Source organism: Phoca vitulina, unplaced genomic scaffold (genome assembly GCF_004348235.1).
Source record: "Phoca vitulina isolate PV1807 unplaced genomic scaffold, GSC_HSeal_1.0 scaffold7, whole genome shotgun sequence".
NCBI classification, from domain to species: Eukaryota; Metazoa; Chordata; class Mammalia; order Carnivora; family Phocidae; genus Phoca; species Phoca vitulina.
This window is the reverse complement of record NW_022589710.1, coordinates 47572115-47589805: the sequence shown is the minus strand read 5'-3', so window position 1 is coordinate 47589805 and position 17691 is coordinate 47572115. Positions and strand designations below refer to the sequence as shown.

General features: G+C 39.2%; 1 protein-coding gene across 1 annotated transcript in view; it reads left to right on the top strand.

The window, feature by feature from the left end:
* SPTLC2 (serine palmitoyltransferase long chain base subunit 2) overlaps window positions 1-17691 on the top strand; it is a 104288-nt gene that overhangs the window by 23757 nt on the left and 62840 nt on the right. The window contains exons 3-5 of the mRNA XM_032405692.1: window positions 11740-11894; window positions 13571-13719; window positions 15779-15903. Coding sequence (XP_032261583.1) covers window positions 11740-11894; window positions 13571-13719; window positions 15779-15903 — 429 coding nt within the window. The remainder of the gene's footprint in view (window positions 1-11739; window positions 11895-13570; window positions 13720-15778; window positions 15904-17691) is intronic.

Below are 17691 nucleotides of genomic sequence, written 5' to 3'. Positions count from 1 at the left end.
GTTAAGAGTCTTCGATTCTGTAAATGGAGGCCTTTTATAGACATTCTGGTATTCTCACTCATTTTTTTATTTAGAAATTTGGATACACGTGGGGCGCCTGGGTGGCTCAGTCGGTTAAGTGTCTGCCTTTGGCTCAGGTCATGATCCCGGGGTCCTGTGATCGAGCCCCACATTGGACTCCCTGCTCAGCAGGGAGCCTGCTTCTGCCTCTCCCTCTGCTGCTCCCCCTGCTTGTGTGCGCTCTCTCTCTCTCTCTCAAATAAATAAATAAAATCTTAAAAAAAATATTTGGATACACGTTAAAATAAAAATATTCCAGATGCAGTTAAATGAAAGTATTTCACAAAGAAAGCAGAAAACAAGGTTAAGGCACGGAAAAATCAAAGCATTTAACGTATTTCTTTTTTTATTTTTTAAAGGTCTATTTTTTTTTTTTTTTTAAGATTTTATTTACTTATTTGACAGACCGCGGGAGAGGGAACACAAGTAGGGCAAGTTGGGAGAGGGAGAAACAGGCTTCCCGCTGAGCAGGGAGCCCGATGCGGGGCTGGAGCCCGACGCGGGGCTTGATCCCAGGACCCTGGGATCATGACCCGAGCCTAAGGCAGAGCCACCCAGGCGCCCCTAAAGGTCTATTTCTTTATTTGAGAGCGAGTGCACGTGCATTGGCGCTGAGGGGAGGGGCAGAGGGAGAGAGAATCTCAAGCAGGCTCCCTGCTGAGCGCTGAGCTGGTTGCTGAGCTGGGCTCCTGGGCTCAGTCCCAGGACCCTGAGATCATAACCTGAGCTGGAACTAAGAGTTGGATGCTCAACCGACTGAGCTACCTAGGCACCCCACATTTAACATATTTCCAATTTAATCATCACAAGAATCTATTCCTGTTTGATGAATGAGAAAGCTAAAATGCACAAGTTAAAATAATATTTCCTGAGTTACTTAGTGTCAGAGCTGGTACACAGACATGGGTCTGTGAAATGCCAGAAGCCATGTTCTTTATGTTCGTGGTATTGTGCTGTATCCCAAGCTGTGGCTCCAGTCTTCTGAGAAGACAAGTTCTGGAAGACTCATATGATGTGTTTTCTCATAGACACATTATACATAGGTGTTTGGCTCACAGATAGCTCCTTTCCCCAGACAAACCTGAAAACAGAATGTGGCTGAGCTACTCCGTTCACAGTTAAAAAAACCAAAAAACAAAAAAAGCAGTCTTGTTTTAATAATTGTAAATAGAGATGATAATGATTGTCTCTGGGGGGAAGGACCTCACTTCACTTTTCTCTGTATACTCCTTTGCACCTCTAGAGTTCTGTACAGGATACATGTGTTGCCTATTCTCAAAAATAAATAAAATTAGAGTGAAATGCCTGGTTTTTCTAAAAACAAACTTGTTTGTTCTTGGCATGTAAAGTATGGAGAGGTTGTCCTCTAGCCCAAGGAATATACTAGGTTAGAGAAGGGCTTCCGAAGTTAGATTTTTTGGCCATCATACCTCTCATTTTTGTGGGGTATTAGAGGAGAGAGGCAGATGTGATGGCAGCAAGGTCACCACTGAGAGAGGAGCCATTAGATACTGGGAATGGATGGTGGTCCTGTGGGGGGAAGGGCAAGGGAGCATCTAGAAACATGGGGAAAGAAAGGATCCAAACCAGTCAGTATGGGAATTGAAGATTCTGGTCCTGGGAGAACCCAGGATCCAGGCTCTCTTCTGCCTCATCTCAGCCATTCTGCACCATTCCCAGCCCCAGCACCACAAGTTGGTCCTCCTTCTCATTGCCCTGAAATGCCTACATATTCATTTCATCAAGAAGGTATTTCTTGAATACCTAATGCAAGCAAAGCCCTGTATTCAGAGCTTGGTCCAGTAGGCCAAACTAGTTTTGATCATTGAAAACCAGAACAAATTTTTAAATTTTTTGATTCTTCCTTTTTTCTACCTCTGTACATCCCAAATAGACTTTGTGGCTAGAGTGCATCGACAGTATGTTGATTCTGTACATCGCTCAGGTATGACCCACTTACTGTAAGTTAGAGCTTACTGTATACTTGTGGGGTTGTCTGGTATTACAGTTACTTGTTTACAGGCCAGTATCTTCCTGTCAGACTGAGTTGATGGTGGTTGTGACTGATGGGAGCTAAAGTTTTATTCCCATATTCAAATTAGAAAATCTTTATTTATAGGGACCTCTCCTAGTGTGGACACACTGTAGGGACCTGCTAACTAACATGTGAAGGTGGGCATCGGGGGTGCTGATTGTGATGTGGAGGGCCATCCTGGCTGAGGGGAGGCATGAGGGATGTTTGGGAGAACCTGGAATGTGGGTGTATGAAAGATTGTGTTTTGAATGTCAAACGAACTTTGGTAGGCAATGAGGAATCTGGGTGGGTTTTGCGTAGGGGTGTGACAGGAGAGATTGCACAGCTGGTGTTTTGTCAAAGTGCGGTGAAGAATGAGTGAACAATGGAGTTGTATCCAAATTACTTTGTGAAAAAGTACATTATGTTTGGACTTACTTCATGTTCCAGAGGATGAATTGACTCCTGAGTATTGTGACAGCCTGTGTGTACTTGACCTTTGTATTAGACCATATAGATTTCATTCTTAAGTATTATTTCTGATTTTGTTGAGGAAACATAAAGTCTTCAAATCTAACAGGTCTTTGTAAAAGCCCTATACAGGTAAGTAGTGTTTGAATTGTATGCAGGTGTAGAACAAAAAAATAACTGAGTGGCATCGAGTTAATCAGGAAATAATTCTGGGAGGAAGAAGTAATAGGAAATATGTGGGACAGAGGGGGACATTTGCTAATTTAAAGGACTGTGCTAATTTATTCAAAATCATTTCAGTAGGCTTTTCACAGTAGCTAACATTAACAGTTAAACCAACTGAATTCTGCCATTTTCTTACAAAAATTCAGCTTTTAGAGGGAAGGAAGATCATTCAGCCTTATGGTAGAACATGTTTGTTTTCTGATTCTGGATTAGATGTAGTGAGAGGGATATGCAAATTTTAAGGTGTTACACTGGAAGAGGTTAGGGAAAGTGCCTGGTTGGGATCATAAAATTCAAATAGAATGTTGCCACTTCCTCATTTCACTGCGTGAATGGTGTTTATAACCACATCCTTATTTTCTTCCTCATTCCATTATAAAAAACAGTCCATCTTAACTGTTTATGCTGGATCTTCATATGTTGCTTTGGGTAGAACTGAGTCCCATGGTCCCACTATAAAGATAAGTTAGGGGCGCCTGGGTGGTTCAGTTGGTTAAGTGTCTGCCTTAGGCTCCTGTTTTGTTCCTGGGGTTCTGAGACCAAACCCCAACCCCACATCAGGGTCCCTGCTCAGCGGGGAGTCTGCTTCTCTCTCTCCCTCTGCCCCTCCCCGCATATGTGATTTCTCTTTCTCTCTCTCAAATAAATAAATAAAATCTTAAAAAAATAATAAAGTTAGCAAAAGAAAAATTTAAAATTTTTAAAAAATAAAGATGAGTTAGCGTGAGTTTGTTCTATGTAAATTGCAAAAAAATTCTTTGAATTCTTTACTACTTGATCCTCTGTTATTAGTGTTGTTTTGGATGAGAATGTTGTTTTCCCCAGTCTGTGGGTCTGTTTCTTTTTTATGTGAAGTGAAACTAGCACTCCAGAATCATATATGTGATTAGATAAAGCAAAAGGTTGAATTTAAAGTGTTCTAGTATCTAGATAGGAAATACCTAGGAGTCTAAGGAGCAAATTATGGCAGGTGGTTACCACACACTTACTAAACGTAACATTTTGCCTCTACAGTTTGTTCATGACCACATATTCAAAAATGGGAGGATAGGATATTAGGAAGGAACATTATATATTCATCTCCTGATATGTTTAATTTTGAAGATACAAAAGAAGGAAATTGATTGAAATATATTAACAGGAATTCCTGGAAGGATTTTATTCTTGACCTCCTTTAAAAAGTGGTATACTAAGAATATTCTGATAATTGTCATTTTAGCAGTATCTTTGGAAACTATTAATGTAGTACAGTTACTTGATGTATTAAGCTGGTGGATTATCAGTTAGTTTGTCTTTTTTAGTTCTGGGGATTTACAAAGAGCTCTACTTGCCATTGTTTTATGTGTGTGGAGACCCGGACGGCAGTCCTCTATTTTTTTTTTTAATAGCTTCATTGAGATATAATTTATATACCGTAAAGGTCAGCTGTTTAAAATGTATAGTTCAGTTGTTTTTAGCATTACAGTTGACCCTTGAAAAAGGTGCCAACCCTTCCCCCCCGCTGCTGAAAATTCATGTGTAACCTTTGACTCCCCTAAAACTTAACTGCTGTTGACCCAAAGCCTTGCTGATAACATAAACAGTCAATTAACACATATTTTCTAAGTTGTATGCATTATACACAGTATTCTTATAATAAAGTAAGCTACAGAAAAGAAAATGTTATTAAGATTATAAGGAGGGGCGCCTGGGTGGCTCAGTCGTTAAGCGTCTGCCTTTGGCTCAGGTCATGATCCCAGGGTCCTGGGATCGAGCCCCGCATCAGGCTCCCTGCTCCGTGGGGAGCCTGCTCCTCCCTCTCCCACTCCCCCTGCTTGTGTTCCCTCTCTCGCTGTCTCTCTCTCTCTCTGTCAAATAAATAAATAAAATCTTTAAAAAAAAAAAATTATAAGGAGAAAATACATGTATCGTACTGTACTTTATTTATTGGGAAAAATCCGTGTGTAGGTGGACCTGCACAGTTCAAACCCATGTTGTTCAAGGGTCAGCTGTAGTTTCACAGGTGTGTAGCCAGCACCATAATCTAATTTTATGACATTTTTATCATCTGAAAAAGAAACCCCATACCCATTAGCAGTCACTCATTAGTAACCCTCGTCCCCCTAGGCAACCACTAATCTACTTTCTGTCTCTAGATGTTTCCTATAAATGGGATCATACAGTGTGTGATCTTTTGTGTCTGCCCCCTTTCACTTGGCATAGTGTTTTTGAGGTTCATCAATGTTGTAGTAGATTTCAGTAATTCATTCCTTTGTAGTGCAATTGTATTCCATCGTATAGAACAGTCAATTTTTTTAAATGTAATTTTACTATGTTATGTTAACAGTCATCTATTTTTACTTTAGGGACTTCTCACTGGTACAAAGCTGTATCCCACATAAACCTTCTTAAAGAGTTTTGTCCTAGGTAACCACTTTATTCTTTTGCACTGGTGACATTCATAGATTTGCAAAAGTTTCCCTGTCACCTATTGGGCTTTTCTGTTTAGAGCAACAGTGCAGCTTTTTTTTTTAGCAAGGCACCCCCCACCACCCTTTTTTTTTTTTTTTTTTTTTGGTCTTTCAAATCTTTAGGCTCTCTCTGTTCAGCTTTTCTTTGCATTTAGCAATTTGGAACTGTTTTTTTACTACTAACTGAGAATGTAAAAGTTTAAAGATCTGGTGCCCTGTCTAATATCCTAAGTCATTTCAAGTTTAAATTGAGTACCGTTAGGGTGCTAAACGGTAAACTGATTTAAAGTGTTTATCAAAATGAAGAAGTAAAGTTTAAAAAAATAGAATTCCTAGATTCTTAAGACTACCCACAAACCCTCAACAGTTCTTCGATCCCAGTTGAAGAAACCCTGTTGGTTTCCTTACATTTTAAGCTGTGTTTTGGTTTTATATATATTTCTCATGAAAGCATTTTGAAACTCTCATGACAGCTTTGGTAGTAAATACCTGAAAATGTAAAGAAGTGATCTACTCTACTAAACCTGGCCATCCGGTGGAGCTCATTAGAGACAGCACATGATGACTGGCCAATACTCTGCTCCTATTTACTACACATTCCATTTTGACCATTAGGAGTCTAGTGAATCAGCTTTGCATCCGTTTGTCCTCTGCCAGATCATTCTCAGTAGCATAGACATGTTATTTTTCCCATCTTAAAAAACAAGCTTTCTCTTGATCCTTTCTCCTCCATCTACTCCATGCCTTCTAACATTTATTTATTTATTTTATTTATTTTATTTTTTTTTTAAGTAAGCTTTACGTCCAGTGTGGGGCTTGAACTCACAACCCCAAGATCAAGGGTCTTGTTCTTGTTCTACCATGTCCTACCGACTGAGCCAGCCAGGCACCCCTCTTTTTTCCTTGTACAGTAAAATTCTCTGACATAGGTGTTTCCAGTGTCTTGCTTCCCATTCTTTACTGAACTCACTCCAGTCAGGATTTTGCCCCTACCACTTCAACTAAAACGATTCTTCTCAGGATCACCCGTGACACCTGTGTTGTAAAATCTCATATTCCTTACTCAGTCTTTACCTTGTTTGGCCTGCCAGCAGCATTTGACACAATTGATCACTCTCCTTCCAGAAGCATTTTGCTTACTTGGTTGGTTTTCAGGCATTATACTGGCCTGGTTTTTCTCCTGCCTTTCTCATTCTCTCTTCCTAGATCCTTATCATTAGCCCAACTTCTAAATGTTGATATGGGTACGGCATTGGCTTCATCCTTGGTCCTTATCTCATCTGTACGGACTCTTTTGGTGATTTCGTCCATTATCATGGCTTTTGGTACCTTTGTATGCTGATAACGTCCATGTTTATATCTCTAGCACTGACTTCCTCATTGAACTCTACACCTGGGTATCTAGCTGCCCATTTGACGTCTCCACACAGGCATCTCAAACTTTACATGTCCAAAACTAAGCTGACATCCCCTCCTGAACAGCTGGCTATCTTCCACATCTCTATGGATAACAGTTCTCTTCTTCCGTTGCTTAGGCTGAAAACCGCAGTGATATCCTTGACTCTTCTTTCTGTCACACGCCATGTGTAGCCCATCAGGAAATCCAGATTCAACTACTTATCAACCTGGACATCATCTCCTCCTTAGCGTGTTGCTCATCTGCTCCAGCCACACTGGCCTTTTGGAGTTCCTTGATAAACCGGGTACATTCCCGCCCAACTGCTCTTGTATTAGCTGTTTGCCTACCAGGGAAGCTCTTCCTCCAGATGGTCAAATGGAGAGTTCCCTCGCTTCCTTTTCTTTTATTCTACTGTGGCCACCCTAGCTAAGTTTTAGCATGGCTCCAGCATTTTACAGCCCCCTTCCTTATCTGATTTTTGTTTCCATTAGCATTTTTCACCGTTTAAGATACATTTGTCTCATTTAGTATCTGTCTCTTCCACCAAAATATAAATTCCACAAGGGCAGAGATTATTGTTATCTTTTTGTTTACTACTATACACCCAGTGCCTAGAAGAGTGTTTTGCACTTACTAGACATTCAGTAAATGTTTAAGATAATAATATTGGGAGTGGTGGTAATAACAATGAAAAGTGTTGAGTCTTTTGAATTGAAGTATTCATAGGGTTGTGTGTGTGCGTGTGTGTGTATACACATGGACATACAAACAGATGACTCCGTTTTAGATCTAAGAAACAGCTATCTTTAATTTTGAAATGTCATTGTGTGTCTTCAGTTTCAGTGGTTGAGAGTTTTGAAGCATCCTGATCTTTGCCAGATACATAAGTATCTTAGCACCATCAGATGAAGTAGATTTTCTTGTGATCAGGTGTTCTGCTAAGTAAATTGGGATGCACATTGTTAAGTCAGGCAGCTCAACAAGCTGTGACACATAAACCTTTCAGAAAAAATTGTATGTCATGGAAATGTATGGGCATAGACTTTGGAATGAAGAGGCCTGGATAAGTTCCTGGCTCCGCCTCTGGCTAGTTCCCTAAATGGGAAAGCCATTTTGTCTTTCTGAAATTGGGAGTAATATCTTTTTTTAAGAGGGTACAGGGATATTTAAAAGCAAATGTATGTAATGCAAGACATATCAAGTACTCAAGACATACCATAAGTGTCATAAGTACTCAAATAGAACTCTTGCTGCTGTTGTGATTATCATCATCTTTATTATCATCATATTTGGACATCTGTGTTGGGCCAGAATTGCTCTTAACAACCACGGGCAATTGTTATAATAAAGTCAGCTTCTAAAAGTGGTAGTACTCAGCCTTTTCCACTGTGATCTTAAGGCCTGCATAGGCACTAGAATAGGCGGTACCTATTTATTTTGAATAGTGTACGATGTTTTCTAAAAGACTCAACCTCAACCAATAAAAGATATTTATTGTCTAATTATTGAGGTGACTCCAGACTACTTTTGGTAAGGTCTTCAGTGAGCCCGAATTAACAAATCCATGAATTTGAGTTTTTCTCTTTGAGGCTACTGGTAGAAGTTACTTACCTGGGGATTTCACATCCAGCAATCCAGAGTGTAGCTTAACTAGATATTGTTCTCTGTTTATCATGTATATCTGCTAGTATGTGGGGTTTGTTGAAAGGTCTTCAGGAAACATGTGTAAGAGGAATGCATCAAGTTCAAACAGTGCATGAAGCCTATTTGTACTTGACTCTATCATTGCCACTCACCCACCAGTTAAGTATTTTTTGTTTGGGCAAGTATCCCTTTAGAGTGCTTGTTACACTGTATTGTAACTTCATTTGTGTGCCACTCCACTCCTTTAAGAGATCTTGGGAGTGTAGAGGTTGCGTCTTACTCATTTTTATCCCCAATGCCTAGCTTAGTCCCTGGAAAGAACAGGTCAGTAAATGTTTGTTCAGTTACTGAGCAAACAGGCATTAGGTCAGCCCTGACTAAAGTCATTTCACAGTGACTAAACTGAGGGGGGAAAAGGGGGTGGGGTGGGGTTGTGGAGTGGGATGGGGGGCAGGGTGGGGAGGGGGAGGTAGTAGTAGTGGGGGTGTCAGAGTTTGCAGAAGGAACGGTCATGTTCTTTAATATATCCAGAGGCTGGCAGAAGTATTCAGTAAAAGGTATTTGAATGGATGAATGAAGAGAGAAGGCTCTAGTCCTTGAATATTTAAACTGGATGAGATACTTTTTGAAATGGACACTCACCCTTGTTGCCTAGAACTAGAACCCTGAATAGTGATCCCTTTCCATTTCCATTTCTCATTGCTAAGCTGCAGGGAGTTTGGGTAGCTGCCTTTCAGCTCTCTCCACCAAACCTTCTAACTGCGGTGAGACTGCTGCCCTGGCCATGAGTCCGTCTCTTCTGTCATTCTGTCCCAACTGCCTTTGGTCTCTAACATCCCCTCACCGTGGCAGCTTCCCATCTGTGCAAGTCTGTTCCCATCTCAGGGGCTTGGTTGTTCTCTCAGGGTAAGGCTGAGCCGTGAGCTCCCTGATGTTGGCAGCGTCTGTTACGGGAATGGAACCCCTCCCTTGCTCCCCTCCCAGCCACACACCACTAGGTCACTGGTTCCCCGGAGCTCTACTTCACTTTAGCCTGCAGCCTTCCTACTGTACTGGGGTTTGGTAAGCCTTCTGGTAAATGGGACCAGACTGATCTCGGAAGCTGAGCAGGGTCGGGCCTGGTTAGTACTTGGATGGGGGACCAGACTTTTAAAGTGTTTTCTGCTGTTATATAGTAAAAACAAAAATAGTGCTCTTTGTTGCTAATAAAAATTTGTCTGTGATGGAGTATTTCTCTCAGGTGTTTGGGTTAATACCTTTAACATTAATGTGCAGTGTTTTGAGTCAATACCTTTAACATTAACGTGCAGTGTTTAGAAAGGTTATAAGGAAATGAGATCAAGAAGAATTAGTACTGTTTACCCTATTTGATGTGACTTGAAAAGGATTGAAGACAACTTTTTTGTTTTGTTTTGTTTTTTCCTTTGGGAAATAAATGCATGTGAATGAAAAGTCCCAAATTAGAATTTGGATGTCTTTGTTCCAGTTTTCATTCCCTCAGTATTCTTGTTGGAAGAGGAGACTATCAAAAGGGACATACCAGTTAAGTAATAAGTTTCCAATTGTGATAGATACATTATTTATGGATATTTTCTCTAAGGAAATGTAAATGTTAGAACCAATCGTGAAAGAGATGGTATCAGGTACTGCACATGCCTAAGAGTACTTTTTTTTTTTTTTTTTAAGAATTTTTATTTATGGGGCGCCTGGGTGGCTCAATCGTTAAGCAACTGCCTTCGGCTCAGGTCATGATCCCAAGGTCCTGGGATCGAGCCCCACATCGGGCTCCCTGCTCTGCGGGAAGCCTGCTTCTCCCTCTTCCACTCCCCCTGCTTGTGTTCCCTCTCTCGCTGTGTCTCTGTCAAATAAATAAATAAAATCTTTCAAAAAAAAAGAATTTTTATTTATTTATTTGACAGAGAGAGAGCACAAGCAGGTGGAGTAGCAGGTAGAGGGAGAGAGAGAAGCAGGCTCCCCTCTGAGCAAGAAGCCAGATGTGGGGCTCGATTCCAGGACCCTGGGATCATGACCCGAGCTGAAGGCAGTCGCTTAACCAACTGAGCCACCCAGGCGCCCCTGCACATTCCCAAGAGTACTTTCTGACTGCTCAGCCTGATTTAAGATTTTATCTACTGCGAGGTTTATTTAGTAGTTACTTTAGAGCCCAATGTCATAGAAGGTTGTTAATTATAAAATTTTATGAAGAGTCTTCTTTAGCAATGAAAGTCTAACAAAATAAGGCTTAAACTTGAATGTTTCTGATTAGCTTATTTAACGTAAGTCCAGATCTCAGCAGTTTACTAACTATAGTAAAACTACAGTATAGTTTTCTTTTTGTTTGGTTTACCCCTTATCTTAAGGAATTGATCTAATGTGGTCTGATCATGTTCTGAGCAGTCCCATACCACATGGGACATGACATTATGCATTCATTTTAGCTCCAGATTATTTTTTATAGACTTAATTTTTAGTGTAACTTATTTCATAGAAGAAGGGAGGGCTCTAAGTCCCTGGTCGTGGGAATTCATCATAAGAATTTTTTTTTTTTTTTTTTTTAACTTCCATCCAAGGAAAGAAACCTGAGATAAGTGTCTTTCTATATGAACTACTTTTAAGTGTTTCTTGTTTATCATTTTTCTTTGGATGTCTTTCACTTTGATCCTGGAAAATATGCAGAGATGGAATTTTAATTCCAGAATTACTTTTCTTGTTTGAAACTGAAATTATAGTGTTTTTTAATGGCATTTCCCAATATATTACTTGGGAGGCAGGAGAGAAGTCCTTTTGAGGTTATTAGCAAGGAAAGTCATTTAAATGACAGAATTGTACAACGAAGTTTTATTTTTATGAGGTCTACTTATTAAGTTAAATTCTTTGGCTTTATATTCATGCAGTCAGGTAGTTATTTACAACCATTTCATATAGGTAACCATCAGAGCCGAGTGACGTGTACCTGATTAAGAGTTGTTTTACTTTTTTTTTTTTTTAAGTAATCTCTATGCCCAATATGGGGCTTGAACTCACGATCCTGAGATCAAGAGTTGCATGCTCTTCGGGTGCCTGGGTGGCTCAGTCATTAAGCGTCTGCCTTCAGCTCAGGTCATGATCCCAGGGTCCTGGGATCAAGCCCCACATCAGGCTCCCTGCTCAGCGGGAGGCCTGCTTCTCCCTCTCCCTCTCCCCCCTGCTTGTGTTCCCTCTCTCGCTGTCTCTGTCAAATAAATAAATAAACTTTAAAAAAAGGAAAAAAAAAAGAGTTGCATGCTCTTACTGATTGAGCCAGCCAGATGCTCCAAGAGTCGTTTTAAAGTTGTTTTAATGTAGAGAATTGGTGCCTTTCCAAATGTTTTCCTTATCGTTAATTCAGTATAATTGGCCTCTCATTTTCAAGCACTTTTGCAACATGGAAAGGGAAGTTGTAAAAATTTTCTGAAGTAATTCAGTTAAATTCATGGTATTTCACCATCTGTTGGCAGGACTTTGTGTCATTGTATCAGGATTTCGAAAACTTCTATACAAGGAACCTCTACATGAGGATTAGAGACAACTGGAATCGACCGATCTGCAGTGTGCCTGGAGCCAGGGTGGACATCATGGAGAGGCAGTCTCATGATTACAACTGGTCCTTCAAGTGAGTCTCAGTTGGGAAATTATTTCTTGACAGCAAGAAAAAAAGAATTTCTTCACTTCAGAATACATTCTGTTGCAAATTGAGTAATCTGTTAAAACAAGAGTAGAAGCTGAGAGTACAGTACAACATAATTACTTTCCTTGCATATTGTTCATTGTTATCCAGATCTTTTTTGTTATCCAGATTTTTAAAATGCATTTTTCTATTACATTTGATACTGTGTTGGATTATAATTGAAAACAAAACTCGACTTATTAAAAAGAAAAACAAACAAAAAAAACAAAGAAAAACTGTCCTGTTACGCCACTTACCAGAATCAAGTGTCTGAATTTACTTCTGGATATTTTGATTTCTCACATGATTCAAGGACATATGGAATGCTTTTACTTAAATAGATTGAATAGTTTAGAAAACTTTTCATACTCATAAAATTTTATTGTTTAGATAGCACAAGTATTACATGGTTGCATTGTTATTATTTAAAAAAAAAAAGACAATACAGATAAATGAAATGTTCTCCCATGACAACTAACCACTATCCCTTCTGCAAACCCACTTCTTCACAAGTCTTCACTCCCCAGAGGTGACCATTGTTACCAGTTTGTTGTATATGATTCCTCCAGATGTTTTCTGTGGGGCATGTATGTAGTGAATCTATGGGGTGACATACAGGTAGTTTTTGATTTATAAAAATGGAATCATACTACAGAAATCATTTTATGTCTTGCTTTTTTACTTGCTAACATGCTGGTAATATCCTGCTTATCTGTATCACAGCAAATTCATTATTAGTAGTGGCTACTGAGTATCCTAAAGTATAGCCGTATATAGTATATAGAGGTTGGGTCACATCATCCTTTGTTAAAAACCCCAAAATCTCAGAGTTCAAGTAGCAATGGTTTATTTCTTGTCCACACTTCGTGTCCACCTTAGGTTGGTGGAGCCTCTGAACCATGTTGTTGTCACTTGTGGGCCCAGGCTGACTGAGCTTCCGCATGTGGAATGTCACTGGCCTGTGTGCCAGTGTAGTAAGTAAAATTGTGTAGTGACTCTTTTTTTTTTTTTAAGATTTGATTTTACTTATTTTAGAGAGAGAGTGCGCGTGGGGGTGGAGGGACAGAGGGAGAAGGAGAGAATCTCAAACAGACTCCCTGCGGAGCACAGAGCCCAACTCGGGGCTCTATCCCACCACCCTGAGGTCATGACCTGAGCCAAAACCAAGAGTCGGATGCTCAACCAACTGAGCCACCCAGGTACCCCATTGTGTAGTGACTCTTAAGGGATCTTTATGCATATATTTTTTCATATGTGTGTGGAGATTGCTGAGTCAAAAAGTATGTTTATCTTTTAAATGGATAAGTGCTGCCAAACTGCCCTCCAAAAAAAAAAAAAGTACTGACTGATATTCTTATCTACAGTATATGAGACTGTCTTGGCCAGCACTGGATATGGTCAGTTTTTAAATCTTTATCATTATTGGTAAGTGAAAATTAGTATTTTGTTTTAACTTTCATTTTCTTAATTGGTAGTGAGTTTGAGCTGCTTTTCACCTAGGCCATATTGTCCTTATTTCCTGTATATTGTGCTTCCTTTTGTACTACCAATATGTTTATTATCACATGTAAGTATTTGATTTGCTCATGAGTTTCATGAACTTTTATGCTATTGAAATACAGGTACACAGGGAATATAATTAAAGGCGTTATAAACATGGGTTCCTACAACTATCTCGGCTTTGCACGGAATACAGGATCATGTCAAGAGGCAGCTGCCAAAGTCCTAGAGGAGTATGGAGTTGGAGTGTGTAGCACTCGGCAGGAAATCGGTAAGCGTAGGCTCTGTCTGGCCAGCTGATGTTCTTAACTGTGCTACTCAGGAGGGAATAATGCTGGTACAGAGCTAGAATAGTAAGCATCCAAATACGTACTTTGCCTTATAGCTTCTGAAGTAATGGATGATTTTAATGCTTTCAACACATTTTGAGACATATTTACCTTTTTCATTATATTATAAAATGTGTCTAGAAAGGTTCCATAAATATTTGATTCATTTATAACTTTAATGTTGACTTTGTTGGCTTTTACAAATGATAGTGGTTAAGGGTGCCACTTACTACTACTGACCCCATGGATATATGACGGTTAATATGTTTCCATACCGGTAATTGGAGGCTGATAATAATTCCTATCTTATAGGGCTCTTTGAAGAATTAAATCAGGGGCGCCTGGGTGGCTCAGTTAGTTGGGCGTCTGCCTTCGGCTCAGGTCATGATCCCGGGGTCCTGGGATCGGGCCCCGCACCGGGCTCCCTGCTCGGCGGGGAGCCTGCTTCTCTCTCACCTTCTCCTGCTCCCCCTGCTTGTGCTCTCTCGCTCTCTCTGTCAAATAAATAAATGAAATCTTTAAAAAAAAAAAAAGAATTAAATCAGCTAATTCATGTAAAGTGCTTGTGACATGGAAAACACTCAATGTTAACTATTTTTATTATTATTGTTAAGTCTATAAAATGTAAAGGTGAACAGGTTTGTATAAAGAGAATTTTTTTTTAAAGATTTTGTTTATTTATTTGAGGTAGCGCGAGTGCAGAGGGAGAAGCAGGCTGAGCAGGGAGCTCGAGATGCGGGGCTCGAACCCAGGACCCCAGGATCATGACCTGAGCCAAAGGCAGTTAACCAACTGAGCTACCCAGGAGCCCTTGAAGAGAATTAATTTTTGTTCATAGGAAGATTCCAAATTCTTCCATTTTGTTTGAGAGAACTGATTACTATAGAAATTATAAGGCAACTTCCAGGATATTTATTACAGTGAATCACCCCAAAACTTAGTGGATTAAGACAATAATTCCTCATTATTTCTCGTGGATCTAAAGACTGGCAAATGTAGCTGGGTCATTTACCTTCAGGGTCCTTAATGATGTGGTTAAGGAAGCATTGTGCAGTGACGACATATAGTAATCAAACCTTACATCTTTTTGGCATTTTATACTTTATAAACTGCTTGAACCTGTTCTCTCTTTGGGTCCTCAACAATATCATGAGGTAGATAGAGCAAATATTATTATTAGTATTTAGCAGATAAGAAACTGAAGCCCAGAGAGGTTAAATGACTTGCTTAAAGCTTTGAGGACATGTAGCATCCTAGTTCAGCAGTCTTTTTTCTCATCATCTTTTCTGCATTTAGCTAGTATCATTGATCAGTCTTGTTTGGTCCTTAACAATTTGAGTATTGATATAAAATCACAATACAAAGTGAAGGAGGATGCTTTTTAATTTGTCTTTTGCTACATAACCTATTACAAAATTTAGTGACTTAAAACAGAAACATACATTTATTTGCTTGATGCTGCGATTTGGGGAGGGCTTGACATTTATCTTGACTCCATGTGATATGGGTGGGGCATTCTGGCCAATGACAGAGTGTCCAGGATGGCTTCACTTTATATGTTTGGCACCTCAGCTGGGTATTGGGATCAGGTGAGGGCTGACTGAGCCCTGCATTCCCCTTTCAGATAGTCTCTTATCCTCCAGAGCTTCTCCCTCTCCATGTGGTCTCTCTTTACAACAGCTAGTTAGACGGTTTTACGTGGTAGCTGACTCCAAAAGTATAAAAGCAGATGTTGCCAGGCCTCTTAAAGCCTGTATTGGAACTGGCATGTGTTTGCAGGAATGGGAGAAATTGTTGGCAACCTTCTTTGCAGGAATTCCATCAGACATGGCGAATTCAACTACTGTGTCCTTTATCAGCCATTTCTTTTCATAATACTCTTCCATGGAGCTTAGTCTGAAAAGGTCGTCACATGTAGACTATGATTTCTTTTTATAAAGTAATGAGTGATTCTTAAATTTGGGATTTGGTAGTATTAACTTCATTAACTTCTCCATACAGGAAACCTGGACAAGCATGAAGAGCTAGAAAAGCTTGTGGCAAGTTTCTTGGGAGTAGAAGCTGCTATGGCATATGGCATGGGATTTGCAACAAATTCAATGAACATTCCTGCTCTTGTTGGCAAAGTAAGACTTAGTCTGTCATTTATGAAAACTCTCTTGTATATTTTGTTTTGTAAAGCATTCAGAGCAAGCCCAAGGCTGTTGTAAACTTCAGACTACACATGGTCTACCCAAAGATATTTCTATCACAAATTTTCGATAAGTATATCCCAAGGAGACTTATATCAGTTGAAGCTTTCTTGCTAGAACCCATGATTCTTTCTCTCCCATTAGATGACTCTTGCCTTCTTCATTTCATATAGTTTTTTTTTATTTTTTTTTATTTTTAATTTTTTTATTGTTATGTTAATCTCCATACATTACATCATTAGTTTTAGATATAGTGTTCCATGATTCATTGTTTGTGCATAACACCCAGTGCTCCATGCAGAACGTGCCCTCCTCAATACCCATATTTCATATAGTTTTGAAAGGGATTCTAAGAAATAAAAACCTCATAAAAGGCTAAAATTTTGAAAGAAAGAATGTTTCGTTTGGAAGGTTATTTAACAGATGGTTTTTCCTAAGTAGAAAAATACAAAAATACGTAAATACGCTAATACTTGTTCCTATCATAATGCATGGTGCTCAGAGATATATGGGCAAATATGTGTATATATGTAAAATACAGGTAATGATACAGGTTAAAAGTAATAATATAGGTTAATAATAATGAAGATTAAAAGTAGTAGTAATAATAGTAATAAAAGTGTATGTGTGGGTAGAGTTTGTAAGGGGGCAGTTAAGGAGAGAAGAGACAAGAAACTCTGTAAATCACATTTTAGCAGGTTGGCACTCTCAGCTTGAAAGGGCCCTCAAGGTTTTTATTTTTTATTTTTTTTAGAGAGAGTGTGCGTGTGCGTGCGCATACACACACACACACACACACACACAAGTGCACAAATTGGGGGGTCGGGAGGGGCAGACAGAGAGGGAGAGGGAATCTCAAGCAGACTTTGCGCCGAGCACAGAGCCCAGCATGGGGCTCAATCCCATGACCCTGAGTCCAGACCTGAGCTGAAATCAACAGTTCGGTGCTTAACTGACTGAGCCACCCAGGTGTCCCAAAAAGACATAACAATTTTAAACGTGTAGGTACCTAATAATAGAGCTTCAAAGTACATGAAGGAAAAGTTGAAGAAATTGGAAGGAGAAATAGACAAATACATAATTATTATTAGAGATCTTCATTCCCCTCTCTGAATAATTGATAGAAGAACTAGACAGAAATTTAGTAAGGTTATGGAACACTTGAAAAACATCAACCAACTTGACTTGACATTTATGAAACACTTCACCCAACAACAGCAAAACATTTACCAAGATAGACCATTTTCTGGGCTGTTAAAAAAGCCTCAACAAATTTTTAAAAATTTAAATTATTCAAAGTATGTTCTCTGATCATATGGAATTAAATTAGAAATCAGTAACACAAAGATATCTGGAAAATCCTCAAATATTTGAAAATGAAACAACATACTTCCAAATAACCCGTAAGTCAAAGAAGAAAGGAAAAATAGAAAATACTTCGAGTTAAATGGAAATGTAGCATATTACAGTATGTGGGATGAAACTAAAGCAATACTCAGATGGAATATATAGCTGTTAAGGGCTTGTATTAAGAAGAAAAGAAGAGTTTTGAATCAGCCATCTACATAAGGACTTCAAAAAAGAAGAGATTAAACCCAAAGATTTCAAATAGAGGAAGGATAAAATAAAGCTAAATTCAGAAGTCAATGAATTAGGAAAAATGAGTGAAACCAAGGTGGTTCTTTTTTTTTTTTTTTTAAGATTTTATTTATTTATTTGAGA